At 35.6% G+C, this 23284-nt stretch overlaps 6 protein-coding genes and 1 pseudogene across 7 annotated transcripts; 4 read left to right on the top strand and 3 right to left on the bottom strand.

The window, feature by feature from the left end:
* Positions 1-3063: 3063 nt before the first annotated feature.
* On the top strand, positions 3064-7438 carry LOC9330738 (putative membrane-bound O-acyltransferase C24H6.01c). 2 transcript variants are annotated; one of them, XM_021013530.1, is made up of 19 exons: positions 3064-3368; positions 3452-3510; positions 3594-3775; positions 3880-3928; positions 4120-4223; positions 4326-4390; positions 4475-4545; positions 4850-4909; positions 4999-5112; positions 5306-5430; positions 5525-5576; positions 5740-5802; positions 6055-6164; positions 6267-6359; positions 6447-6528; positions 6748-6825; positions 6913-6988; positions 7080-7129; positions 7234-7438. In XM_021013530.1, exons 1-19 carry the CDS (start codon positions 3251-3253, stop codon positions 7282-7284), a joined length of 1602 nt encoding a protein of 533 aa, XP_020869189.1. In that variant the 5' UTR covers positions 3064-3250; the 3' UTR covers positions 7285-7438. The 2 variants fall into 2 exon arrangements, with proteins under 2 accessions (XP_020869189.1, XP_020869190.1); XM_021013531.1 differs by lacking the exons at positions 3064-3368; positions 3452-3510 and having other exon boundaries at positions 3683-3775; positions 4104-4223; positions 7234-7418.
* Positions 7439-7524: 86 nt separating this feature from the next.
* LOC9328061 (pectin acetylesterase 2) lies at positions 7525-11186 on the top strand. Its single transcript, XM_002894630.2, has 11 exons — positions 7525-9057; positions 9133-9215; positions 9298-9427; positions 9511-9584; positions 9668-9879; positions 9970-10030; positions 10108-10161; positions 10242-10319; positions 10395-10500; positions 10576-10721; positions 10863-11186. Exons 1-11 carry the CDS (start codon positions 8859-8861, stop codon positions 10968-10970), a joined length of 1251 nt encoding a protein of 416 aa, XP_002894676.1. The 5' UTR covers positions 7525-8858; the 3' UTR covers positions 10971-11186.
* Positions 11187-11366: 180 nt separating this feature from the next.
* Positions 11367-13024, bottom strand: LOC9328060 (exosome complex component RRP4 homolog). The gene is made up of 6 exons (XM_002891952.2): positions 12810-13024; positions 12582-12729; positions 12407-12490; positions 12253-12318; positions 12104-12172; positions 11367-12005 (listed from the first exon to the last, which is right to left on the bottom strand). The coding sequence occupies exons 1-6, from the start codon at positions 12962-12964 to the stop codon at positions 11616-11618; spliced, it is 912 nt and encodes a 303-aa protein (XP_002891998.1). The 5' UTR covers positions 12965-13024; the 3' UTR covers positions 11367-11615.
* A 753-nt stretch (positions 13025-13777) lies between these two features.
* Positions 13778-15521, bottom strand: LOC9328059 (putative F-box protein At1g57580). The gene has a single exon (XM_021014307.1). The coding sequence runs from the start codon at positions 15109-15111 to the stop codon at positions 14020-14022; it is 1092 nt and encodes a 363-aa protein (XP_020869966.1). The 5' UTR covers positions 15112-15521; the 3' UTR covers positions 13778-14019.
* A 651-nt stretch (positions 15522-16172) lies between these two features.
* LOC9330737 (transcription factor MYB61) lies at positions 16173-18005 on the bottom strand. The gene is made up of 3 exons (XM_002891950.2): positions 17409-18005; positions 17191-17320; positions 16173-17123 (listed from the first exon to the last, which is right to left on the bottom strand). Exons 1-3 carry the CDS (start codon positions 17539-17541, stop codon positions 16451-16453), a joined length of 936 nt encoding a protein of 311 aa, XP_002891996.1. The 5' UTR covers positions 17542-18005; the 3' UTR covers positions 16173-16450.
* A 1331-nt stretch (positions 18006-19336) lies between these two features.
* On the top strand, positions 19337-20092 carry LOC110224593 (annotated as a pseudogene).
* On the top strand, positions 19972-21046 carry LOC9328058. Its single transcript, XM_021010884.1, has one exon. The coding sequence runs from the start codon at positions 20111-20113 to the stop codon at positions 21008-21010; it is 900 nt and encodes a 299-aa protein (XP_020866543.1). The 5' UTR covers positions 19972-20110; the 3' UTR covers positions 21011-21046.
* Positions 21047-23284: the final 2238 nt, after the last annotated feature.

The raw sequence follows: 23284 nt of genomic DNA, 5'->3' as shown, positions 1-23284 counted from the left end.
TGATCCCGAAGAAAATGTGAGTTCTCGTGTTTTCAAACCTCTTCTCTTGATAAGGATTTCTGCTTTCCTTGAGGACAAGTAAAGATCTAAGTCGGGGGGAGTTGATATGTTGTGTTTTTATCGGTTTTGAGTCTTTGTTTTCTTTCCTAGATCATATATTTTAAAGAGTCAAAGTGTATTTTTAGAGTCTTTTAGTCTTTTATCGATTCTTTACAGGTTTTAGGTTGCTTCGGAGGAAAACGAGCTGTTTTGGGATATAAACACACATTTGGAGATGTAGTTTCGGTTAGAAGTATCAAACGTTTGGCCTCAGATGGAAGACTTCCCACCGTTAGATCTTTCTGAAATTTTGACACAAGCTAGATGAAGATGTTAGCTTGATTTTCCAAGTGGTTTGAAGGAAATCTAACGGTGCATTCAAGAGTTATACCCAAAGTAGTGAAGACAGGTCAATCTGGCGAGCATTTGAAGCAGGTGCAGAGCTTGACTCCAGGAGCTTCGGGATCGATCGATCATTAGATTCTTCGATTTATATGTTCTTAATGCTAGAATAGGATTGATCACCCTGTTGTAGATTCTAGGTTTTTCTATGCATCAAAAGTGTTCGATAGAATGCCTGAATGAATGTAAATTGAGCAATGTGTTTCTAACCAACGAAAGTTGACGTTAGAACGCATTGTGAACGAAATGAACCAACTTGTTAATGCGAATTTGATTAGGAAACTACATGCGAAAGTTTAGTAGTTGAGTAGTCGAATTTAGTGGCTAATGTCTTGAAAGAGAGTTAGTCTAGAATTGTGTTCATAGTTGAGAATGGTTCTTCATTTATGAATTCCTCGTTTCGTTTATCCCGCTAGCCATTGTCTTTTGAAATACCCTAATGCCCAATGCCTTTTAATCTTGAAGTTAAATCGTCTATTTTAATTGCATTTTTATTTACAATTCCGAAAACCCAAAACAAAAGAATCTTTTAGCTTTAGCTAAGAACGAGTCTCGGAAATCTTTAGTGTACCATTGGTTCTTGTGGATCGACCCCGTATATACTACCTTGCGGTTAAGTGTATCGGGTAATTACTCGAGCAATCACCACCATTAAAAAATCTTGTGTTCTCAACGTTTTTGCCTTTTTGGGACTTCTATTATTTTATTTTGAATAATATTAATTATCAATCAAAAATTTGAAAAATAGTTCACACATGTCCACTAGCGTAATTTGTTACAAAAAAAAAAATCATAAAAGATTCTTTTAAGACAACGATCCTACTTGGATTATAAAAGTTCCTTTTAAGACAACGATCCAGCTTGGATCATCTGCAAGACCCTTTATTTCCTATGCTCTAGTAGCAGAGGAACTTACTTTGGAAGTGGCGATCATCGCAACTTTAGCAATGAGTGTATCAAGGTTGGCCTGTTATCCGGATTGTCAAGAACTCATCCTTCTTCTCAATGCTGATGGCCTTGCAAATGAAGTCGACGGTCTCTGCGGATATCATATTTTTGAGGACAAAGCTTCTCTATCTTTCCTTTCATCTTGTAGTATCACTAGCTATGTCTGCAGTTGTTTCCTGTAACAGCTCCTCCTCATATAGAGTTTGAGCTATCTAATATAATTAACTAGATAAGGCCCGTCTAAATAGGAAGGTGTAAAAAATAAATATATATATATTTTTGATAATATTTGAATTATAAATAGTAATATACATTTTTATATATTTAATCTAATTTTATAACCAAATTTCAATCAGACACATTCTATTTTGCAATACAACTTAACTATTTATTTCATGATAATAAACCTTTTAATTTTATACACTTCATCTTAATGGATAAGAGCTAAAAAAATTAATTCTACATACTCCATTTTATTGTTATAAATTTTTTTCTGATATTGAAATTTTAAATAGAAATCCACACATTTTTCTATATTAATGTTCTAACTCTCATATGAATTTATCTATTCTATCTGAATACCCTTAAATCATGTAAGTTAATTTTTTTTTTGAAACTAAATTATTACTATTATGTGAATTAAACTAAATTATTACTATTACTCTCTCTCTCTCTCTCTCTCATCTCTGTTTTCATCCTCTAGCCTTGTGGTTTAGATGAAAGATTTGAAATTCAAGTAGAAAAATACTTTCATAATTAAATTATTGTTGTTTTCATGAAAATCTATGTTGTATCCACATGGTTTAAAGAGAAAGCATGATCGCCATATTCCGAGTAGAACTAATAAAAAAGATTTAGGGAGATTTCCACAAATAGCACCCAAAAGTTTTTTTTATTAAACATTAATTAAAAATAGAAAAAAAAAATACCCTAATTCTTCTCACTTCTTCGACGACCCGACTCTCGATCTTGCCTCCGACGATTTTTGATCTCACCCCGAACGATTTTCGATCTCGCCTCCGCCGGAATCTTGTGACCATTTCTTACCTCCCCGATTCCTCGCTGTTTCGCCTTTCTCACAAGCAACCTAATTGGACGTTTCCTTACTGTGTGAAGCTTTCCGAAGCTTCACTGGAAATAAAGCTCTCGTCGAAATTAAAGATCTCTCCGTCACCCATCGGAAAGAAATGAATGAATTGACTTTTTTTTTGTGTTTATTGTTTATTTATTAATTTTAAAAATAAAAAATAAGGTACTTCATTTGAATTCTATTTTTATTAAATAAACTTTTGAGTGCTATTTTTATCCCAAAAACTTGATTTGGAACTATAAGAGACCCTTTCTCAAAGATTTTGGTCATGAAAGTAGTCTAAACCATCATTAAAAAATTTTGTGTTCTCAACGTTTTTAGGACTTCTATTATTTTATGTTAAATAATATTATTCATCAATCAAAATTTTGAAATTTTCTACTCACAAGTCATCGCACATTTTCTTTATTTTCGTTCTTTTTTTGTAAAAACAAATAAATTATCCAAATTAGTTTTCAAAATGCACTTAAATTGTATTAGGCTGCAGATAACTATTAAAAAGATCATCGATCCATGAGAAAAGTCTCTAATAATTACAACCCCAAATCAATTGGGCCTTTGGTGGCTAAACATAATTGGGCCTATGTGACTAATACGCACGTGGAGAGAATCAGTCGTCTTCTTCGTTTGGATCTCGTTTTATGAAACCACCGGAAGAACCCACCGGAAGCTTCACCGGCGCTTCAGTGCTTGCTTCTATCGTCGACTATTAGAACCAGAATACGACAAAAACAAATTGTGAGCTGCGTTTGACTCAATCAGAGAGAAGTCATGAACACTCACAATAATCGATACGCAAAATGGAAACAGAGAGAGCTTGTTCTTATACTCTTATACGCCATCGCTTTCTACACTTATGTCGTATGGAGATCGATTCGTCTCTCCCACGGTAACTTGCACAAATCAATCAATTTCTAAGTAAATCTCTAGAATCTGAGTCATGTGATTGTGATTTGGTTGATTGAATTTTAGATCATTACTTCAAGCTCCATGGTTTAGCTCCTGGCTGGCTCATTCCTAATCGACGCAATGTAATGTGTGATTCCTTAAATTTTCATTTTTTTTCTAAGTATTCTGATTACTTTTGAAGCTTATAATCTGTATTTGGTTGTAGGATGTTTCTGATGCTCAATGGAGGAATTTTCGTGGAAATTTGCCGATTCTTAGCTTTGTTTTCGCGGTTTTCACTGTGATTGCAAATGGGTTTAGGTCTTTTTTCCACTTGAAAGCTAAAGGAATGGCTATCTTGTGGCTTTCGATGTCGTTTATATACTTGATATACTTACATGGAGCTTGGTAATGCTGATTCCATCTCTCTTTTTTGCTTCCTAGCATCACTATTGTTTGTTTCTTGAGTTTTTCTGTATCTAAGCTGAGTTGTCTTCCGCATTCTCTTCCAGCGTCATTTACATTCTCTCGATTGCAACAGCCAACTTCCTTCTTGTTAAGGTATGTTCCCTCGACCATTCCTAGGATTCACCTCTTAAAATTTTAACCTTGGCTAATCGGTAGTCTGGATTGTAGGAATGTATAGAATGAAGTGTTAAATCCTGTCTCAGCTTCTTGTGGCATATATGCTTCAACTTTTCGGATTGAGCTTTTTAAGCTGATCAGAGTTCACTAGATTTATATTAATGCAGGTTTTTGCACGGACCAAATACTTTCCTTTCATGCTTTGGACGTTCAACATATTTTTTCTCTTCTGCAATCGCATTTATGAAGGATATTCGTTCTCCATTTTCGGGTGAGTCATGTACATCTCATATTTGACTTATTGTTGGAGTAATTGTATCGTGATGGTTGCTGTAAAGACTTAATGCTTTGATTATCTCTCTCTTTTTCCAAGGCAACAGTTTGAATTCCTGGACAACTTTAGGGGCACATTTAGATGGCATATATGCTTCAATTTTGGTAATGTTTTATCCAGTTACCCTTGACTGCAATTTTCTTTCTATGTTGACTGCAGTATGTTGCTCACTTATAATTTTGTTGCAGTTGTTCTGCGCATGATAAGTTTTGGATACGATTATCACTGGAGCCAACTGGATTCTCATTTTGATCAAGAGGTGTGTTGTTGCCTTTCATGATGCGGCTTTTCTACACGATTTTGTAGTGATATGTATTTTCTTCCTATGTAACACTCTGGTTCTTTCTGATATCGTTTACCGTAGTCTCTCAGTAGTTTTGGAATAGGTGTTCATGGAAATTTAAATTTAGCATTTTGTTCGAGAATTAAAATATCATCCACAAAATCATGTCCAGATATGTTCTCTTGGTATATTCTTAATTGCTTATTAATTTTTCTAAGTTTTATATCTTCTAATATTTTTCCTGCGTATGTGTACTGTTTCCTTGATCAACGATGGACAGAAACACGTAGCGCGCTGTTCCTTATGTAAATTGGGGAAGACTTGCTACGTAGTGCGACAGGTTGTCTGCGTGGCACCAACAATTCACTTCTATTATTAATGTTGTTTTGCTATTGCATTACTTGTTTCTAACGTTGTGTAACTTATTAGGAGAGAGGTCTAGCAAGTGATAGCTGCAGTTTTTCTCTATACCTTTGTTATTTGGTGTATGCACCCTTATACCTAGCGGGGCCAATCATAAGCTTTAATGCATTTGCTTCTCAGGTCTGCGGTTCTCGTCATGCCTTCACTTTTTTTTAACTTTCATACTTTGTTTGTTCTTAAGATCCCAAATCTGGTTCTCTTGAATAACATTCCATTTACTATATAGTTAAGAGATCATAAAGAATCAGCACCTTTGTTTTTCGTAATGGGTCTTGTCTTCATGATCTCTCACTAGAAGCTTATATTTTCACAGCTAGATATGCCACAGAATACTCATTCATTCAAAGATGTTGCTTGGTATGGAGTGCGCTGGTTATTCAGCTTCTTGCTGATTGAACTTATGACACATTTGTTTTATTACAATGCCTTTGTGATCAGGTGAAACTCTTTCAGGACTAGGATAATAATAAGACTTATTTTCCTAAAAAGCTCTTAATTATACAAGATGCTAACTTCTTTGCATTTGTGACAGTGGTCTGTGGAGAGAACTATCTCCTGTGGAGATATTTATTGTTGGATATGGGGTAAGACATTATTGATATCGGTATTGTTATGTTTTCGTTTAGCAGAACAAACTACTTTTCACTAGACAATCTAATATTAGCTCAAGAGGCTCTTGGAAAATTTAGCTGTCTGTTTAACCAGAATACCTGAAACTGATCCGTAGTGCTATTTGTACTGCTGCAGGTGCTAAACTTCATGTGGCTTAAGTTCCTTCTTTTATGGAGATATTTCCGCTTTTGGTCTCTGGTATGCCCCTTCAAAGTCTTGAAATCGTTTTAGTATTCTATGATCGTTTGGTGGAACAAAAGTTCTAGCTGTCGTTGGGTAGTTAACTTAGTCCTTTGTACTGATGACGTTCTGGTCTATGAATTTTCAATAACAAGCGATTTTCAAATTGTTGCTACTTTCATGGCTACATGCTAGAAATTCCGAGAAATATTGCCGGATAAAAAATTAGTATGTGGTTCTGATATGTAATAATGTAAACATTTTCTTTAGGTGAATGGCATTGAAACTGTTGAGAACATGCCGAATTGCATTAACAATTGCTATAGCCTGGAATCATTCTGGAAAACCTGGCATGCCTCATTTAATAGGTGGCTTATCAGGTGAGTATATTTAACACTAAACTCCTGGTTTCAACTTGAAGCGTCGCTACATCAAATCTTTTAATGTAAGCTCTTAAATAGTAAGTTAACATCTTCCTTTAGGTATATGTATATTCCTCTAGGTGGATCACGAAGAAAGTTTCTGAATGTGTGGGTTGTATTTACATTTGTTGCCATGTGGCACGATTTGGAATGGTAATCCGTTGCCTTCCTATGATTTCTTTGCGTTTATGAACTATGCTACCAACTTCTCATGTGGTTGGCTGTTTCGTTTGCAATCAGGAAGCTTCTTTCATGGGCATGGTTAACATGTTTATTCTTCATGCCAGAAATGTTACTGAAATCAGCATCCAATGCATATAAGGTCAGTTAAACAATGATTGAAGCCTCATAAGTTCCAAGTCTTTACCATGCAACATTCGAAGAATAAATTTGACATAAATTATCGTACATTATTATGATGGTAGAGACTGGAGACAATGTGTCTGACTGGCACATGATATGTTTTGGAACCCGTCTTCACTCTTGGGAGCCTATTAGTATATTTTGTCCTAAGAAAAATAAAACCTCCATACTGTTGCAGGTTGAGAGTGCTTTTGGAGAATTTATCCTTCGTGAACTCAAGGCGTTGTCTGGTGCCGTCACAATCACATGCCTCATGGTAAAATTGCTTTTGCTGAATATTCTTAGTCCCATTGGTGTTGTCGCCTTCATGCTGATAAATTTGCTTTGAGTTCCTCAATTGCAGATTGCAAATCTTGCTGGCTATGTCATTGGACCATCAGGTATAAACTGGATGGTCTCCAGCTTTCTTAAAAGAGAAGGTATATAGAAACCCTACGGTTATCAGTCTTCATTTTAACGTTCTTTATCAGATGTTCTGATTCAATAATGTTCATACATTTGATATCGTAGGAGTACCTGTTCTGGGCGGCGTGTTCTTTAGCTTGTATGTGGGTACAAAGGTAGTGCTTTCGATTTTCTGTTATGCTAAATGTTTAGTTTCCGTTTCTCTTACAACTTTAAATGTTGTTTGAATGCTCCCAACTCTCCTTTCTTTATTTTGCAGCTGATGTTCCACATCCAAGACTTGAGAAGTCGGGTTCATAGCCCGAAGTAGCTGATGCAAAGAGTTGTAGTCTCCTCAGTTATAATCAAGTAATTTCATTATGGTTACATTTTGTATAAAGTTTTGGTCGGGCTAACTGAGTTTGTCCTTGCTGGAAGAATCAATATGAAATTAACTTTTGCAAAGGCTTTTGGATGGATGATCACAGACCACCTGCAGTTGATAACAGCAAAATGAATGCTTTTGAAAGGTATCTGGTAAATGAATGACAATTCCTGCATCCCTATCATAACCAGTTTGTGCTCGAATCCTCTGGCGTGGACGCAGCCAGATTGTCCTCGATGGTTGGACCCTATGAATTTGATTTCCTATTCCAGTCCAGCTCCTTACTGGTACTGTCTGCATTCCTTAGATTCTTTTCAGCCGTAATTTCGTAAAGTATATATTGTGGCACCAATCAAATTCATCATCATCACTTCCATTTCCTCGTATATCTGGGGTTACGCAAGAATCAAGCAGAATTTACAAAGGACAGGATCTTCCTTATCTTAACTGTGAAGGCTGGAACAACCAGGTGGTGTGGTGGTATTCGCCATTCGGTATAGCCTTGTCAAAACCATCTCCCCCAAAGAAAGCACATCTAAAGTTTCGGATTGCATCGATGTATCATCAAGATTTGCAACGTTTGGTGTACATATGCTACTCATGGTATCACAGGCTATTCTGTGTAGCTGAGGACTCATGTTCAAGGCACCCATGTGATGGCAAGACGTCAACGATGCAACAAGTGTGTAAGTACCGAAGACACCAACTCTCTTTATGCGTCCATAGGCCACTTAAGATCGGTTTGGGTAGGTCATTGGTGCAAGCAACATAATATAGTTTTTGAGGTGAAAGAGTGAAGGTGAAGATGTAAAGAAATAAAGCAAGAAGAGAATAGAGATCAAGTTCCATTACCGGCTTTGATAGGTTTAGGTGCGATTGAGACCATTGAAGAAACCCATCAATGTCACAAATTTGTCCCTTCCCAACCCAACAAAAACAGGTTGAGACAAGACACTGGAGGATTAAGACACACCTCTACTTTTTAATCATGTGGCTCTGAATAGAAATTCTAGGTCTCTTAGACGTAAGGGAATTGTATAAAGTGATGCTAGTGACGATGTTAACACCTAGAAAATGATTGTCATAGGAAGATACACGAAATAAGTAACAAGTGTCCGTCCAAACAATATAATCACCAGTAAGGACAAAAATGTGGCAGCTCCATAAGAATCTAAACTTCATTTTTCTTATCTTAACGATTGGTTTTAGTTTAAAGGCTACAAAATAGAATTTGTATGTGTGTGAAAGGAATAGACTTTTGGTCAGCTCTAAAATAATTGCAATCTGTCTGCAACATTCTGCGATCTGATCTAAGTTAAACCAAAATTATATTTTACTTTGGCTAAGATCTTGATCTGGAATCTTTTTGTCAAAGGCTACTTAACTATCTCAGTTAAATCTCCTTAGTCTTGTAATAAATATTAAATATAACGTCTTAGTAATTAATGCTCTCTCTCTATCTCCATATAAACCAAGTTTTATGATCAAGTCTAAACACATCCATGATCAAGAAGTGACAAATGAAGAAGCTTCTATGGATTGGGCTCATTCTCTTAAACATCCATGTAAATGGGATGATGATGGAGTTTGATGATATGGAGTGGTACACAGATTTCAATGGAACAAAGATGTTTGATACAGAAAATGATGTTTTTTCTGAAGCTAAGTTTCCTATGGTTGGACTCACTCTGATTCAATCTGCTGCTGCTAAAGGAGCTGGTAACATCTTCTTCTTTATACATTTCCTTCGGATAATATATGTTTCTTGTTACACAATTTTCGATTTTCTTGCAGTTTGTTTAGATGGAAGTCTTCCCGGATATCACTTGCATCGCGGGTTTGGTTCAGGAGCAAGCAATTGGCTTGTTCAATTGGAGGTTTTGTGCAGTTAAAATATTCTCTGGTAATATAGATATGACAATTTTTAGTCAGTGACATGATGGTTTTATGTTTTGACAGGGAGGTGGATGGTGTGATACCGTTAGAAATTGTGTATACCGTAAAACCAGTCGTCGTGGATCTTCTTCATATATGGAGAAAGAGATACCATTTACCGGCATTCTAAGTAATCAAGCCGCGGAAAATCCAGGTTTTTCTCTAAAGCTCCTCTGTCTTATATATAAAAATCACTCCATATAATGTTTATCTCCTTGTGAATATTTGTTTTTGCAGACTTTTATAACTGGAATAGAGTAAAAGTTCGGTATTGTGACGGTGGATCGTTTAGCGGGGACAGCGAAAATAAGGTTAGCATTTGCATTGAATTTGAAAACTTGCTTGTGTTCAGAGTTAAATTGATTGTTTATTTGAAAATTTTGCTACAAATTAGGCAGCACAACTTCAGTTTAGAGGAATGAGAATATGGTTAGCTGCTATGGAAGATTTGATGGCAAAAGGAATGCGTCAAGCTAAGCAGGCTCTACTCTCTGGATGTTCTGCTGGAGGTCTTGCGGTGATTTTACGATGTGATGATTTCGGGAAATTGTTTCCTCCTTCCACCAGAGTGAAATGTCTGAGTGACGCTGGTTTCTTCCTCGATGCGTAAGTGATTTCCTAGTTTCCTTGAATAACAAGTATCAGTCATGACTTTGGTATACATATTGACTAGTTTTGTGATTTCTGTAACTGAAGCATCGATGTGTCTGGAGGTCGATCTCTTAGGCGGTTATACGCCGGTGTGGTCAAATTACAGGTTAGTACACATAATGTTGCAATGTGTTATACTTCGGTGCAAGAATACTAATTGAGATTTGTGTAATGTTTCTATAGAATCTGCAAACCAAGCTTCCTCAGGATTGTGTGAACCGTCTTAATCCAACTTCGGTATATATTCTTAACTTCAAAACCAAATAACAAGATGTAGTGAGCTAAATCTCCTCACAAGTGTACTCAATATATTGCAGTGTTTTTTCCCACAAAACTTAATCAACCAAGTCAAGACTCCACTTTTTATTCTAAATGCTGCATATGATTCATGGCAGGTAAGTTATTTCTCTTCCTGATCCTTAGCTTTATTATCAAGATTGTGTGCTTAATACATTTTGTTATTTGTGCAGATCCAAGAGAGTTTAGCTCCAAAATCCGCAGATCCAAGTGGAAGTTGGAATGATTGTAGACTTAACTACGCCAAGTGCACTGCATCTCAGATCCAATTCTTGCAAGGTGAATTAATAGCTAATAATGATGTTCTTGATTTTGAATAAACAAACTAACTAATGTTTTTGAAATGTGTTACAGGTTTTAGGACGCATATGGTGAATTTGGTAAAGGGTTTTGCGATGCCAAGTAAGAACGGTGTGTTCCTCAATTCGTGCTTTGCTCATTGCCAAACAGAGAGGCATGACACATGGTTCGCCAAAAACTCTCCTGCGGTTAAGAACAAGGTAGGGGAAAAATAATGACGAAGTTTTGTTACGAATTGTATACGACTTAACAGGTTACATTTAGTAGATAATCACTAACAATTTTTATCAAATTATGCGGAGTTTTAATTATTATTTTGATGTTTGTATAAACCAAAACAGGGTATAGCAGTAGCTGTGGGAGATTGGTATTTCGAAAGAGGAGGAGCAAAGCTCATAGACTGTGCTTATCCTTGTGACAAGACTTGTCACAATTTGGTCTTTAGATGATAAACTTAGTTTTTCTTTGGTATCAAAATTTTTATTTTTTTAAAGAAGCATCCATTTATTCAGGCAACACAATGAAATAAAATAAAACCCATTTGATAACTATACCTACATTTCTCTGTTTTGTAAATTGGATGTCACATTCTGTTTTGAATCAAACTGTGAAATCATATTGTAAATTAGTGGTAAAATTATGAAGAATGAGCTTCTTTCGCCTTATATAAGGGCATTTTTATTCTACACGAATATATCATTTTAAGGTTGTAACAACACCAACTGTCTCCTTAATTCCTGATGTTTGGATCTACATGACTTAACATGGCATCATAAATATAGAAAATAGTAAAATATAAACACAATCAATACTTAAAAAAAAAAATTTGGTAAAAAGTGAGATGATTACTTAGAATAGAACCTGCCTTCATGAATCATGGGCTCCAAGCACCAAAAGATATTGGTCCAACGAGAAGTTAGAACCCTCCACCTCTTAATCTTTGATACCAAACATATCCATAATCAGATTTTATAATTTTGAGTTTGTAGAAGTAGTCAGAACAAGCCGACATGTATCTTTAACAAGTCTCTATCGAACGAGCAACCGAAAAAAAACATCAAAAAAGCTTTTGATGAAGCTTTCACATTTTTCCTCTATGCACGTCTTATTCTTCTTTCAAGTTCATTCTCTGCGACCAAAACGTGAAACTCTGATCCAAGCATGTCATATACGTCAATATTCTCAGCGTTGCTTAAGTTAAAAGTTTCCATAATCACTTCTAGAGTCATGGTGAAGCCTAGATTAGACAAAACTCGTATCGCATTCCCGATTCTGAGAATGCTTTGTCGAGTCTCAAGTGAAGTATGTTTGATCATCTCATCATCCAAAATCATATGATCTTGTGCTTGGACGTGTTCCCCAACCCAAATAAAGCCATTGCGGCCGATAATCAAATCGATCCCAAGACTTTCTATGTAATGAAAGTGAATGTTGCTTCTCTTAACCAAGTAAGGATCAACCATCAGATGTTGTCCCTTTTCAAGCTGTATAAGCGATTTATGTATTAATCATATTGTTTATAGAAGAAGAGACTGGAAAAAATTGTATAACTTAAGACTATGTTCCAGATCATATCACCAACCTTGCCATATTTGTAACTTGTAGCTCGTAGCTCCAAACCGCCATCGCGGTGAATACATCCTACTTCGGCCTAGAGTTGGTCCAAAACAAAGGAATCAGGTCATGTGTTCAAAGATGAATATATTTAGATATATGGACCACATGACTTACACAAACGACATCATCTTCTACAATGATATTCCGCATATTGAGTTCATCCACATACGTTTTACGCCTCTACCAAAACAGAAAAACATATATCATTGAACCCAACAGACAATGTGATTTTGAAAGATACCAAAAAATTGGGGAATCAAATTATAACCTGAACATCATTATCCATAGAAGAAAGCTTCAAAATTCCATCTTTAGTAGAGTTGAGCTCCAATCTCCAACAGCTTTTTGAGACCTAAATAAGAAGATCCAATGATCAGAAACCCTTGTTGCTATACTCTCTCAATCTGATTTCAAAACCCTAATCACCTATTACAAAACTTTACCTCGATGACACGTCCTACCACAATATCTTTAACCTCAGGCTTGTACCTGGCTCGCAAGGTACGTATATAGACGAGCTTGTCCACGTGAGTCACAACTCCACAGACCGTCGCCATCAACTCACCATCGACCTCGGAAGTTCCGTGTCCCCTTTATTCAAAACAAAATCAAAACCATGAAAAATAAAATTCAATCTAGAAAACAGAGAAGCTGAAAAAGAACGAGATTACTTAAGGAGGAAGGCATCTTCGTGAATGGAGTCGGCGACGATAACAGAGTTGTTTGTTGTCGATGATAAGAATTGTAGCCGCTCCATAGCTCTCTTAAACCTGACCTTTTGCGTCTGGTTCAATGGTAGCTCTAGCTGAAGCTTTCTCATCACCATTACAAGACTCTTTCTCCCTTAATCTATAAGCACCACCAAACAATGTCGATTATAAATTTGAGAAGAGCAAAAAAAACACTAAGATATTCACGAACGTTAGGGTTTTAGGTTGAGAAATGTATTGTGAGAGATGGGGACTATTATGCAATTAGTAAATAACCGACGCCCCTAATTAAATATCCAGGTTTAATCGTGTAATCGTATTTGTATATAACTTAATCAAAACAGAGATTAACCTAACTTTTTAGGTCTTTTGATCCTCTGCTTTTGATTTCCTATCTTCTCTTTGACCTTAGTATATTCGTGTAAGGGGATTAGTGATGGATAGATAAAAGTGTGTTCACTGATTAGTTTCTCGCTAATGGAGAAAGATTTTACATACTGTTTAGTGTTTGCTAACCGGAGAGATAAACCGAAATACATAAATGAAACTAAATCGGAGGTTAAAGACATTAAACCAAATTATTGATTCAGGTTTTGTAGTAGATTGAAACTCGTATGAAGAGCTTTTCCTGTCACAATTCGATCATCCTGTCGATATACATTTCTTAGAAGTTAGAACTATGACGAAAGAATCCGGTACTAAGAATGGTTGTCCTTGTAACCATATTTCATTGAACCGGGTTCATCCGAAATTTATTTTGCCGGTTCAATAACATCAATTTAGCGTTTGGTTAGTGAAAGAAGAAAAAAAAACATACAACAACACATATGTGATATGTTCATTCACCAAAAGATACATGTTCCACACATGATACGGATTTGCCGGTTCAATAACATCAATTTAGCGTTTGGTTAGTGAAAGAAGAAAAAAAAACATAAAACAACACATATGTGATATGTTAATTCACCAAAAGATACATGTTCCACACATGATACGGATTTGTCTACTCCTTTTTTGGCACGTACAATACAAAAAACAACTTGGACAAAAGTAACACATTAGTTTCGTTTCTTCTTCAACCAATCTTTCCCTAAGCTGCTTTCCATTTTTATAAGATGAGATTCCATCAAGCAGTCCAATAATAGAGTTTATAGAGGAGATTTGTTTACCATCACAAGCCAATATCTCTTAATTCCCCCTCTTTGTCATCAAGTCCTATCACCGAAGACGACGACGGTTTAAACTGATAAAAGTCTATAGCATAAGTGCACCACCTTGGAATCGAACCTATGACTTCCCACTTATTAGCTCTCAGGTCGTACCCACGAAGCACTTGCTTGTAATCGTCCTTCTTCAACATTGTCTCCTTCAACACTAAACACTTTCCATCGTAAGCCTCTAGGCCCCAACTATATAACCTCTTCTCGTCCAGTATTCCGTTCCGGATTTTCTTCACGAGGACCCACTTGGGATCATTAAGAATGTTCTCGAGTGCATAAACGTAAACAAATTCTTCCGTCGCCGATATCAAGGTTAAATTATTATCTGCGGCTGTGAACAACGTTTTAACACAAAGTTCTTTGGGGAATCTGATCGGAATCAGTCGTGCTTTCTCTGTTTTAGGGTTGAAAGCTACGATAGATCCGTCATTTCTTAGCCAGTGAAGAGCTCCCTTCATATAAACAGGTTTTTTCATACGGTCATCAAGATTACTTGTACAGCAAGTAAACGTTGTTTCTGATAATTTCCATGAATCTCCTCTGTTAATCTCAAACTCATACGTTGTTTCATTGCCATTTCTCACCTCGTTTATGACGACGATTTTGAAACTCTGGGTTGTTCGATCAATCTGATCAACGGCGAACCCGATGACTTGTTGACGATCTTGTCGAAGAGTAGTGAACCCAGGGCAAAACTTTGACCTCGAGTGATTGAATAATCGAAACATCTTTGTGAGAGGATTTACGACGCAGAGCATTTTATTAAGGAAGAGTAGAAGAAGGCCAGAACAATAGCCTAAAATGTGACTCCTTGTTAAGGTTTCTACTATTCTCGGTGACCTAGAATCACCGTAAAGGTGGTAGTAGAGCAGAGAGGAGCCATAGGTATGTATGTATATCAAACAGGATCCGACCCGACAAAGGTATTCAGATTCAGATATATAAGTTCGAAGAGATCTATTTGTGCATTGCATCATGGCCAGAGATCTGTGGTCTATTCTGAAGAGAATCTCGTCGAGGAGATGATGAGGTAAGCTATCCATGACAGGAGAAATTAGGGTTTTTGCTTACTTCTTTTGATGTCATTTTCTGTGAGTTTTTGTAATGATTCATTTATAGACGTAATCAAGGAAACAGATTGGGCAAAGATGTCCCACTAATTATCATGTATTATAATTTGTTTTCTCTCTTTTTAGGTCTCTATATCAATCATTAAAAAGTATGAGCCACATAATTATTAGAGGAGGTGTATTGGAACAATGATTTTGGATAATTTTTGGTTTTTGTTTTGTTTGTTAAAATCTTCAATTAGTGATTCTAAAATCTCTTCCTAAATTCCATGTTATTGAAACTGAAATTTATGTGAAATCATTACAAATAATTCTAAATCAATCATTTTTCAATAAATATAAAAAACATATCAATCCACTGTTATTCAAACTTTATCATAAAGTTTTCCCCAAAAAGTAGAAAATTGATTTGGAAAATCTTTAAATATCTTTTAGTACAAAACAAAAACAAAACAATCTCACATCTAGATGTGGTATTTGATTAATCTTTTGATTATGTTTGCAACATTAACATAACTAAGAAAAAAATCAATTGAAATTTTATTAATTATTCAATAAATATTATATGAATATTAAATTTCAATAGATTGTGAAATAAATTAATATAAAGGGAAAAAGATTCATTATTAAAATTAAAATAAAACTAATAAAAGTAGGAATATGTGATTGGTTTTTAATAGGATTTCTAAATATATTACTTATAATGTAAAAGTAAGAAAATTTATTAAATAGAACCTCTAATAAAAATATTTTAAATTGTAAGAAAGTTAGAATTTTATTCAAGATAGAAAAAAGGAGAATATCAATATTTATTTGCATGTGATAACAAATGCAAGATCGTAGAATTATGTTTGATTGAGTTTGATTAGAAGTCGTAGGAGATTTCATTAAAAATATGTTTTTGATTTAAAGTAATACATGTTAGACCGAACTTATTGTTTAGTGCCTTGTTTAAATCACATAAATCTAAAGGACCGGGGTATTATTACTTACAGTAATTTTAATGTTTATATAATTTAATTAATTTTCAAAAAATCTGTTGTTTAGTGATTTCTAACAATAGTCGTTTTCTATACCTTTTGTTTTGTCTGTTAACTGATTATAGGTCTGAATTCTGAATAACGGTGAAAGAAGTGACTTTGGACCACACTGTGTTCCAGGAAATAGGTTTCTTAAATTAGTAATGCATGCATTTGCATTCTTCTTTCTCCTTTAATATATTATGCAAATACATAACTTTGATTTGTCGACAGCATCATGATCTTTTCAACAAAAGGTTTGCATAAAAAAAAATTTGATATCAAACTAAAAATTAAAGGGTCTGACCAAAAGAAAATGCCATTCTCTGAAGATCCTTGGGGAACACGTCACAAGCTTGGCTTTGGCTCCAAGGAAAGGCAATGTTGGAGTTGAAATCCATCTCTGATTTAACATAAACTGGGCTAGAGAATAACGATTCGTTTAGGTACTCGTCGGACCATTTCATTTCTTCCAAACCGGGATTGTCACGGTGGCTCGTGGTTCGACAGTTTGTTTCCCAATTAGGCTCTGTCACTTTTACATGATCTATAGTGCTTGAAGTGTTGCCTGGAGGAGGAAGAAGAATAATCGAGGGTTTCACGCATACCTGTGTCTCAAAACGCGCTTTTGAGACAGAACCATCGATGTTGATGTTGAATTGCGTAGGGATCATGGAAGAGAGCGAATTGTCGAGTGAAACAGAGTTGGATTCTTGCTTCTGAAACGCAGAATACTTGGAAAAATCAGACGTTTGCTTGACAAAGAAGTCTTGGTTAGTTTTTGAGGAGAAACTTGTGGAATTGTGGTTGTCGCTTATGTTTGTCTCTTTATCAACCTCGGAGAGAGGTTGATGTGTAATAGGGTCAATGCCTTTCTTCATCAGCTTCTTCTTAATGCAAGAATTCCAAAGGTTCTTGATCTCGTTATCGGTTCTCCCGGGAAGCCTCGCAGCAATTTGTGACCATCTGATACAAAACAGGGAATTTCAGAAAATACTCTGTTTCAGAAACAGAGCATAATTGTGATTATTACCTGTTTCCAAGAACAGCATGAAGCTCGACAATGAGATTCTGTTCCTCTGAAGAGAAAGCTCCTCTTTTTAAATCAGGTCTTAAGTAATTGATCCACCTGAGTCTACAGCTCTTTCCACATCTCTCGAGACCTATAGATTGAGACAAATCTGGTTCTGTAAATGATTAGAGGAAGAAAAACACAATTTTACGCCTTTTTCGAAGAAGAGAGAGTTTTACCTGCGAGTTTAGGGACAGAACTCCAGCAACCATGGCCATTTTTAGTGATGTAATTGAGAAGCTTCTCGTCTTCTTCAGGCGACCAGAGACCTTTTCTCAGGTTTTGTTTGTAACCACAAGAATGTCTCTTCATGTTGCAATGCTGTGGAAAGGTTCACAATGAAGAACAACCCTGTTTTTTTGGTTATGTATTGATGAAAGAGGAAGATTAATAGATTGAGAAAAAGTTTGAGAAAATGAAGTAAGAGATGTGCAGAGACTAATACATAAATAGAGGCTATAGAACCGACGAAAAAGAAAAAAGGAAACAAAGTCATTTTCATAAGAAGACTTTTGTTGAATTTTGAGTTTTCTTTTTCTGTATTTCACTTTCAGAGAAAAGAGACAATATAATGTGCTTAGCTGGGACCAAAGACTACTCATGGTTAAGTCATGAGACTCGTGTCTTTTATTGTGTGTGTATGTGGAAACTATACAAACTAATCTTGTTTTCATTATACTTTATTCAACTAGGTTTCAATTTAACTATAGGTGCTATTAGAAAGTAACTAGTTTGAGAAAATGAAAAATACATTGTATATTGGACTTCTTGTTTTGACAACCGGTCATGTCACCCAATTAATTGTAGTGGAGTTGTTCATTTTCATTAGTCGACTATGCAAAATTTTCTCTTTTCGATTTGGTTTAGGATTACTCGTTTCGTCCTAAAAATCGATAAAAGAGTTCGACAAATTTTATCGATACTTATTGCGAGTTTGAGGTTTATTAGTTTCAAAGAGATTTATGATGATGATTAGGGTTTAGAATATTTGAACTTTGAACTTAGGTTTATTAGTTTTGACGAGATTTATTAGGACAGAATGATCTATTTCATAAATTATAATCTACAAGTTTCCATTTAGAAAATTTCTCTAAATTTGAATTTTTTGACCCGCCATGTTAACTAGAGTGAGCAATTTAAAGTGTATTTGAACTTGTACCTTCAGATGGTGGTTGAAATACAATTGTTTCAAACTTTATTTCTCTTGGTTATAACTTATAAGTTGTTTATGGATTGTTCTTGTTATTATCCTAGTAAATATATTCCTCACTCTCAAATAAATAAATAAATTATTTTTTATTTTAAATAATTGAGCATTTGACGAGGGAATTTCTTGTACAGTGTCTTGTTCATGCAGGAACTACCAAGAATTATGAAGTAGGTAGACAATTTATGTTCGTTAATCGGTTAACAAAAAAAATTATGTTGGTTAAAATAAATATGTATCAACAAGACATGTCCCATAATCAAACACAAATACACAATAAATAATAGGGCTACTTGATTCTATTGTATGATTATCATGTAACGAAGCTACCGATAAGGTACTTCGGATTAAATAATTCATCAAATGATTGACCTATATTGGAAAATAATATAATACTCCTTCCGTTCTTTTATAAGTGATATTTTAGGAGAATGCACATAGATTAAGAAATTATTTAATTTTTGTTTATTTCTAAACTAAAACATCATTTATTATCTAATCAACCAATAAAAAAACAATATATAGAATAGAAATTGTCAAAACCAATTAAAAAGTAATTAATTTTGTATTGAAATTTGAAAACATCATCTATATATGAACAAAAACAAAAGCTTAAAACATCACTTATTATAGAACGGAGGGAGTATATGGAAAAGACTTTCGTAATTTAACTAATTGTGTATATAGAGAAAACACTACTTAATTGATATTGTCAACTGTTTTAATAATAAGATTAAAGACTTCAAAATATTAGTGGATGTTATACTTTTTTTTTTTTTCTTTTTTTTTTATCCACAAAGTTTGGGATCAAAGTCCGTAGATTTCCATGGACCAAAGTGATTAAATTAGCCTCTTCCCAATGAAACTTGAACTAGAGGGCTCTAGATTTTTCCGAAAAACGTTAGCCAAACTCTCTCGGGCACCATTATCGAGGGCCATTTTCTGATCATGTTTTCCGACGCCGATGGAGTCTTTGCTCGCCGGCGTCGGGATATCTCAAATCAATTCGCTCTCTCTTGTCTTTACATCACTTTTTCAATCCTTTTGTTTTCTTTTCATCATCTTCCCGACCATCACTGCGCTCTTCCTTTGATTTTGTTAACGGTGGTCGGAGACCCTTTAATAATTTTTTCCAAAGCTTTATCACTATATCGTTCTAACCCGCTGGTGGCTTTGGACGAATCTTACTCCGCCTTGATGTTGGTGAGATCCTTAAAATCCAAACCTGCAGCACCTTTTTCCAAATGGTACCGCAAGTCGCCGGTCTTGACTGCTCCGGTGCCACAACCTCCGGCGATGCGTCATTCCATTCTGATTATCATCTCGCCGATGTCCAGCCGCCATAGTCACAACATCATCAACGCAGCCAAAGAGATACTAGGGTTTTTGTTATTGGGCCTTTCCCAATTCGGCCCATGGTGTTTTCTCTCTTGGACCACTTGTAGAAGTGACAGCCTAACTCAACTTTCCACTAAGCCCACGTTTTGCCTAAACTCTCATTTGTGCTTTCTCTGCAAACGTTTGTGTCGATCTAAGGAACCATTTGTTAGAGGACATCGATTGGAACCTAATCAAACATCGCTTCATTGTTGGTACAAACCTTCTCTGAGAACCTGGCCATTAAAATCACTTAAGCGGATTACTTATGGTTTTAGCTACCTTTATCGAGGTCAGATGAAAGGATTGAGGAAGAACGGCATTATGATCCCGTCTCCAAGGAGCGGTGATTACCGCAGCTTCCTCAACCTCCTACCTCCGTACCCCCTGTTCATCGAGTTCATTCATGTGCAATCTATCAATTTCAGTGATAACTTTCATATGCTCAAAAACATGAAGCTCAGGTCTGGTTATTTTCTATTTGTGTTAAACCGAAGACAAACTTTGTGTGGAATTCTTAATCTCCATGGCCGAGGCTTTCATGCAAGAGAGGATCCACCTGTTCTGTTACGGTTTTACACCCATCACTTGCGAACCCTGGTTTATGCTTCATCTAAAGTCTTGAGGTATGTGTTTATAAGCTTAAAGATCTTTGGTCTAATGCTCTTGAACCCTTCCTGTGAGAGATTTGATGGTGGCTTTGGAAGCTTGTCCAATGACCATTCTCCATCAAACTCTTCTGACGACTTCAAGCCATACACCCTCCACACCACTTCCAATTGCTATGTTTTGCCTAAGCTCAATTCCCACTATACGACAGCTCTAGCAAACAACTTCAAGCATCAGAGCACCTTCACCTTTGCTCGAACCCTTGTCAAAGCACTACTTCGTGTAGCTTTTCTCGTGCCGGCGAGAATCACGTCTTTGACCCCTTCATCAACGCCACTTCATCTCTTGACAATGGCCAATCGTTCATCCATTGACTTGCTCTTGGAAGAATCATCGATACTCTTTGATCTCACATGTACCAACAAGCTACCTAGCTTTTGGCTCAAAGCTCTCAAGGAACTTTTATCGATTAACCTTACCTATCTTTATATCTATCTTATGTTGTCTTTGGGGTATACCCTTTATTGTGGTGCTTTAAACTTTGGGAATTCAGTTTTCCTCTATCTCTGTACTTGGTTTCTACATTAATGGAATGAAAACAAGCTTTTGTTCAAAAAAAAAAAACTAGAGGGCTCTAGGATGGACCCTAGTTTTCAGCTAGTAGACCAAGCAACACTTAGTATTTATAAACACTCTAAATGCCAATATGCATACTTTTATGTTGATTGTATATCAAAATCTTTCTAGTTGTTGAAGCGTGTACCCGACTAGTCTTTATCTCTTCCTTTGCAGCTCCCATTCCTGCCTTAAAATGTTCTCATATCTCAACACTGATGTATTTATTGATTTATGCGGGTGTTTCAATAATATGTCTAAATTCAAAATATCATCGTCGTAAAAAAAAAAACACTATCATTGGCGAGGGTCAGATTAGTATAGCGACATTCCCCGTGAAAGAATTGTAGGGGGATTTGCATTATTCAAAAGAAAATCATAATAATAGTATAATGAAGAGAAAGAATTAACGTAAGAAAATTAGGATATAGTTGTTTACATAGAACTAGGGGAGGTCCCCGCGCCCAGCGCGGGGTTGTATGTTGATTAAGACCAGAATTAATAATTAATATTTAGGGTTATCAAGTTAGGGATAATTATTGAATTAATTTTGTCAAGAGTCTAATTTTTATAACGACATTAATATAGAATTATGGTAAAACGCTATAACTTTTGATATATATTATTAGTAATCAACAATTAATAGTGTTTTTGAATCACAAACAATTATTAGTGTTTATATCTTGATATATATAATAGAATTAAATATAAAAAATCTATATATTTAAACCAACAATATATTAGCAACGCCCCGACCGCCACTGTCCATGGGTTCCCACGTCCAGTCTCGGTCTTTAGGCCCATCTTCTTTGTTTTGTCGTACTCTTGATTTTATGACATATTCATGCTTACTCGTTTCTTTCATATTAGCAACGCCCCGACCGCCACTGTCCGTGGGCTCCCCACGTCCAGTTTCGGTCTTTAGGCCCATCTTCTTTGTTTTGTCGTACTCTTGATTTTATGACATATTCATGCTTACTCGTTTCTTTCATATTTGTAATGCCACGACCGCCACTGTCTGTGGGTTCCCACGTCCAGTTTCGTTCTTTGAGCACATCTTCTTGGTTTTGTAGTACTCTTGGTTTTATGACATATTTACGCTTCCTCGTTTCTTTCATATTTGTAACGCTCCGACCGCCACTGTCCGTGGGTTCCCCACGTCCAGTTTCGGACTTTAATTTGGGCCCATCTTCCTGGTTTTTGTTGTATTCTTGATTTTATGACATATTCATGCTTTTAGATTGTATGTCACTGGAGTTTTTCGTAGTTGGAAACAAATAATTGAAAAATATAATCTCTTACCATATCTCTTACCTATCAATTAAGTCATCTTGCTCTTTGAAGTAGTTATGTACGTAAAATTTCAATGGTATAGAAACAGGCATCTCCTTTGTATATATCGTGTCATATTTATCGTCCCTATTGTAGTATCTTTGTCTCTACCTTCGCCATTGGTCGCTGCGTAACCCTTCAGTTGATCTCTTGTTTATAAAACCCATATAAAAAGTTGTAAGAGAAATATCATTTTCTTAACTGTATCGTATATGTATTTGTAGTATATTGATCTGAGATTGAAAAGATGTATGCCAATCAAGAAGCTCTTAGCAAAGTAAACACTGAAGATAGGTACTAAAAATGAGAGGGTTACAGAGAGCAAGTATCTATCCCTTAGAAACCACTATGTGCAACTGAGAATAATTCATATATGTACATACATACACATGTATACAACGTATTGAAGCTTTTAAATTTAAATATCGAATGCTACAAAACTGGAAAATTGCTTGTGGAGAAAGCAATATGAACATGGCCACATATATAACAAATAACCGATTATGCTTGTCGTAGATCATTCTCTTTCAAACCAAAAGTTTTACCTAAACAACATATCAAGTGACTCACAAGAGATACATAAGAGCCATATCCTAAAAATATCCGGCAAAGCAAAAACGCTCCAGGTTCGAGAAGGAAGTCATTGGAAAATTTGAGTATATACCAAACTGGAGAGTAATTCGGCTACAAAGAGAGATGTGTTGGCTTTGAAGAAAAAGCTATGTGATGCTCTACCTTTTATTTATGAATTTTATGCTATGAATATATGTTTTTGTTAGGGTTCAACTTCAGTCTCCGGATTAGAGACTTATATTCATCCGACAAACAATTCGATGTCACAATCAACGCTACAAAATTGGTGGGTTCTCTCTATTAACAAACAAAAAAAAATTCTGGGGTATATATTTTTTTTTG

Source organism: Arabidopsis lyrata, assembly GCF_000004255.2.
Source record: "Arabidopsis lyrata subsp. lyrata unplaced genomic scaffold ARALYscaffold_1, whole genome shotgun sequence".
Taxonomy (NCBI): Eukaryota; Viridiplantae; Streptophyta; class Magnoliopsida; order Brassicales; family Brassicaceae; genus Arabidopsis; species Arabidopsis lyrata.
This window is presented reverse-complemented; position numbering and strand designations above follow the sequence as displayed.

Coding starts and splice junctions, on each gene's coding strand:
- LOC9328059 (XM_021014307.1), bottom strand. CDS start 15,111: ATGGATAGCTTACCTCATCATCTCCTCGACGAGATTCTCTTCAGAATA.
- LOC9330738 (XM_021013530.1), top strand. CDS start 3,251: ATGAACACTCACAATAATCGATACGCAAAATGGAAACAGAGAGAGCTT. Junction 3,511..3,593: donor TCATTCCTAATCGACGCAAT/GTAATGTGTGAT, acceptor ATTTGGTTGTAG/GATGTTTCTGATGCTCAATG. Junction 5,113..5,305: donor TTAATGCATTTGCTTCTCAG/GTCTGCGGTTCT, acceptor ATATTTTCACAG/CTAGATATGCCACAGAATAC.
- LOC9330737 (XM_002891950.2), bottom strand. CDS start 17,541: ATGAAGAGACATTCTTGTGGTTACAAACAAAACCTGAGAAAAGGTCTC. Junction 17,321..17,408: donor TTCTGTCCCTAAACTCGCAG/GTAAAACTCTCT, acceptor CTCAATCTATAG/GTCTCGAGAGATGTGGAAAG. Junction 17,124..17,190: donor CATGCTGTTCTTGGAAACAG/GTAATAATCACA, acceptor GTTTTGTATCAG/ATGGTCACAAATTGCTGCGA.
- LOC9328058 (XM_021010884.1), top strand. CDS start 20,111: ATGAAAGGATTGAGGAAGAACGGCATTATGATCCCGTCTCCAAGGAGC.
- LOC9328061 (XM_002894630.2), top strand. CDS start 8,859: ATGAAGAAGCTTCTATGGATTGGGCTCATTCTCTTAAACATCCATGTA. Junction 9,058..9,132: donor TGCTGCTGCTAAAGGAGCTG/GTAACATCTTCT, acceptor ATTTTCTTGCAG/TTTGTTTAGATGGAAGTCTT. Junction 9,216..9,297: donor ATTGGCTTGTTCAATTGGAG/GTTTTGTGCAGT, acceptor ATGTTTTGACAG/GGAGGTGGATGGTGTGATAC.
- LOC9328060 (XM_002891952.2), bottom strand. CDS start 12,964: ATGGTGATGAGAAAGCTTCAGCTAGAGCTACCATTGAACCAGACGCAA. Junction 12,730..12,809: donor GAAGATGCCTTCCTCCTTAA/GTAATCTCGTTC, acceptor TTTTGAATAAAG/GGGACACGGAACTTCCGAGG. Junction 12,006..12,103: donor CAAGTTACAAATATGGCAAG/GTTGGTGATATG, acceptor TCGCTTATACAG/CTTGAAAAGGGACAACATCT.